This window comes from Odontomachus brunneus, unplaced genomic scaffold (assembly GCF_010583005.1).
Source record: "Odontomachus brunneus isolate Ranch 3 - 2012 unplaced genomic scaffold, Obru_v1 Obru_scaffold_057, whole genome shotgun sequence".
Classification (NCBI taxonomy): domain Eukaryota; kingdom Metazoa; phylum Arthropoda; class Insecta; order Hymenoptera; family Formicidae; genus Odontomachus; species Odontomachus brunneus.
The window spans coordinates 1448869-1451894 of NW_022639507.1; the positions used below are offsets into that span (position 1 = coordinate 1448869).

The 3026-nt window shown below is 29.6% G+C and overlaps 1 protein-coding gene across 3 annotated transcripts; it reads right to left on the reverse strand.

The window, feature by feature from the left end:
* Positions 1-59: 59 nt before the first annotated feature.
* On the reverse strand, positions 60-2587 carry LOC116845754 (THAP domain-containing protein 1-like). Of its 3 annotated transcripts, none has more exons than XR_004378317.1 (5): positions 2352-2587; positions 1964-2182; positions 1198-1531; positions 929-1057; positions 60-831 (listed from the first exon to the last, which is right to left on the reverse strand). XR_004378317.1 is itself a non-coding variant. In XM_032818810.1 (4 exons), exons 1-4 carry the CDS (start codon positions 2537-2539, stop codon positions 1043-1045), a joined length of 756 nt encoding a protein of 251 aa, XP_032674701.1. In that variant the 5' UTR covers positions 2540-2587; the 3' UTR covers positions 924-1042. The 3 variants fall into 3 exon arrangements, 1 of the variants encoding a protein (XP_032674701.1); XR_004378316.1 differs by having other exon boundaries at positions 61-834; XM_032818810.1 differs by lacking the exon at positions 60-831 and having other exon boundaries at positions 924-1057.
* Between the last annotated feature and the right edge of the window lie 439 nt (positions 2588-3026).

Sequence of the window (3026 nt, forward strand, 5' to 3'; positions counted from 1 at the left end):
ATATGACAAGAGAGTTTTGGCAGAATATAAAAGACATCATCTGATGTCATAAAAATTGAGGCAATATTACAGCGGTATTCTGATGCAATTTTATGATGTATAAAATGATATCAGAATATCGTTGTAATTGCCTCAATTTTTGTGACATCAGATCACGTCTTTTATATTGTGTCAAAATTCTTGTCATATGAAGCACGCATGCTACATATCTGCTTGTTATATGAGGAAGCATCTTGCAGAAAATATATAACGAAATTTATCTATCTGGGTATTTTGTATGAAGATTCAATAAAAAATTACACGATTTCCTAAAAATTTGTTCAGTTATCAATAACGTAATGTTATTCGCTGTAACTATTACCTTGTTTCAACAAATAATATAATTCTTCAGAATTTTATTACACATTTAATATGGAATGTGCAATTATATTTATTATTTCTAATATACACATTTATTTCCACAATATATTGTGGAATCTTATTGCAAAAGATATTCGCTGAAGTACTTACTTTGGCCATTTCTTGCAACTTTTCAACTATTTGTACAACTTTTTTTTAACTATTTCTACGTATAATACGTACTACATTTAGTAAAAGAAAAAAATTCATTAATCCGGTATTACACCGATGTTTAAACAAATCAACATCGAATTAAATGAATTTTTCTTTCACCATATATAGTACGTATTCTACGTACACACGTACATACACTATTGTATATTGTGTAGCCAAAAATTTCATATGTGCGTATATATGCTGTTTGAAAAAGTTGAACTTGGTCGAACTTTGGACACGCATTGTCATCAAAAAATCACTAGATCAGTTTTATGGCTGCTAAAGATCGAATTTTTTAATTTTGTGAAAAACATGTAAAATCAAATAGATTACATATCATTTAATACAAAGAAACATAATAAAAATAGTTTACCATTTATTTAGTTTATTTATAAAATTTGACAAAAAGTATCACTTCGATTGTACTCAATTGGACACCTCTCATTGGCTGTTGCTCAACATTTGAAACAGCGTTTGAGCGCTGGTGCTAAAGCGCCGTAGTCTGTATGAGGATTCAGCCTTAGTATACTACTTATTAGGTTATTGAATGGCATTATAAGTATATTATATACAATACAAAATATGTCATATTGAATGACATTTTGTTTGCTTTTTATTTAATGCGCTTGTTCTTTGTCATACCTGTACAATGTCAGGCGAAGTTGAAGAAAAAAGACCCTTTGTTTGCAGTTTATTCAATAAAGTTTCTAAGTTTTCAATCTTTCTTCTTTGGCGATGTAACTGTACTCTTAATCGTTTAATAACTATATTTTTCTTTTCACATGTCTTTTTTAATATATTCATGGATTTCGCTACTACTCTTGGTGACATGCTTCCCACTTTTTCTACGTTTATGTCACCTGCGTAACATATACGTTTTGTTGAAACAGTTTCGTCACTTATCTCTTCACGTTGTCTAATATCCGTTTGTACAAATGAGGTATTTGCTGATATATTTTTGTCTATGCCAGCCATACTAAAAACATGACAATTTTAATGTTCAAACACATATAATAAAATAACATATAACCCAGATAGAAATGCGTGATGATGTTTCATCACAATGTGACTTCATACTATGACTCCAATTTACTTAACCAATTTACTCCAAGATACTTTTTTAAAGATCATTACGTAATCTCATGACATGAGCACCAGATGCACACAAATGATGTACAAATTATATTGCAAATATTGATATTGATTATTATTATTAAATGAGGTATTTTTGTGACATCATAACATGTCTACATTCTGAGGCACATATGAGCCTGTATCGATGTCTATTCTTGTCCTCATGCTTGAAGATACATGAATACAATATGAGCTCAGAATGAATACATTTTTCTATCTGGGAAAATTCAAATACATATACATACAAATTTACTCATATATAAAACATTAGTACCTTGCTGTGTTGCCACTCAGTGTATTTGGAAATATTGTCGGCACAGAGTTTTCTTTCAACCTACCACATGATAACCCTATTTTTTCAATGCAATCTCTTGTAAAGTGCCGGCTGCATATTGTACTATATTTTTTAATTTGTACCACATGTTCTTTGCTGTGACCAGCAGCAATAAATGCCTCTAACCACTGCTTTTTAATGACCGAGTTTGATGGAATTCTATTCAATACCAATCATATTAATAGATTAACATTTATTTTTCAGTATAACATTCATATATCAAGAATAATTTAATGTATCATAAAATAATGTTTAATAATTACTTTCAACAAGAAACTTTATTTTGCAATATATGAAATTTTAGGTTACAAAAAAATAAATAACTAACCTAAAAAATTGTACCAAATTCGTTTTGTCTTCTTTCTTTTTTTTATAAGTGGATGAGTAACATCCATTTATGAAACAATATTTAACCATTGTTAATATGTATTTAATAATCAATCCCTTTCTTCTCTCACTTTTCCCTTCGAAAGTGTCTACTGTTTTGTGTATTATTAAATTTATTATATCAAGCATTGAATTGGTAAAGATTTGCTATTACGCGTGAATTCACAATATGTCATCGAAGTACTGCAATTCGCCACTTATTCTTTGGAGGCGCTCTTCATATTGATTACAGCATGAAAAGGCCAACTAGCAGTCTATACTTATATAGGCCTAGTTTACATCGTGCATTTGATACGCGTATTAAATAGTAACTTTCTATTAAATAATCTCAATATCGACGATATATATATATATATATATATATATATATATATATATATATATATATACAGGGTGTTCGGAAAGTACCGAGACGCCCGAATATCAGGAAAAATATAAGTTTTACAAAAAAATGTTTCAGACAAAAGTTGTGGCGTTTAAAAAGATGTATTTACTGATCACATCAGTTTGACCTTGGGTTGCGTAGCGAAGGTCAGGTCAAGGTCACATTAATTTTTTTAAATGGAACACCCCATTTTTCATTGCATATTCTTATAGCACATCTCGAGAGCTTTCC

Excerpts from the sequence above, each read along its gene's own strand:
- LOC116845754 (XM_032818810.1), bottom strand. The coding sequence starts at position 2,539 with ATGCTTGATATAATAAATTTAATAATACACAAAACAGTAGACACTTTC. Across the intron at positions 2,183-2,351 it reads AATTTGGTACAATTTTTTAG|AATTCCATCAAACTCGGTCA; the intron begins GTTAGTTATTTA and ends GGTATTGAATAG. Across the intron at positions 1,532-1,963 it reads CTGAGTGGCAACACAGCAAG|TATGGCTGGCATAGACAAAA; the intron begins GTACTAATGTTT and ends TCATGTTTTTAG.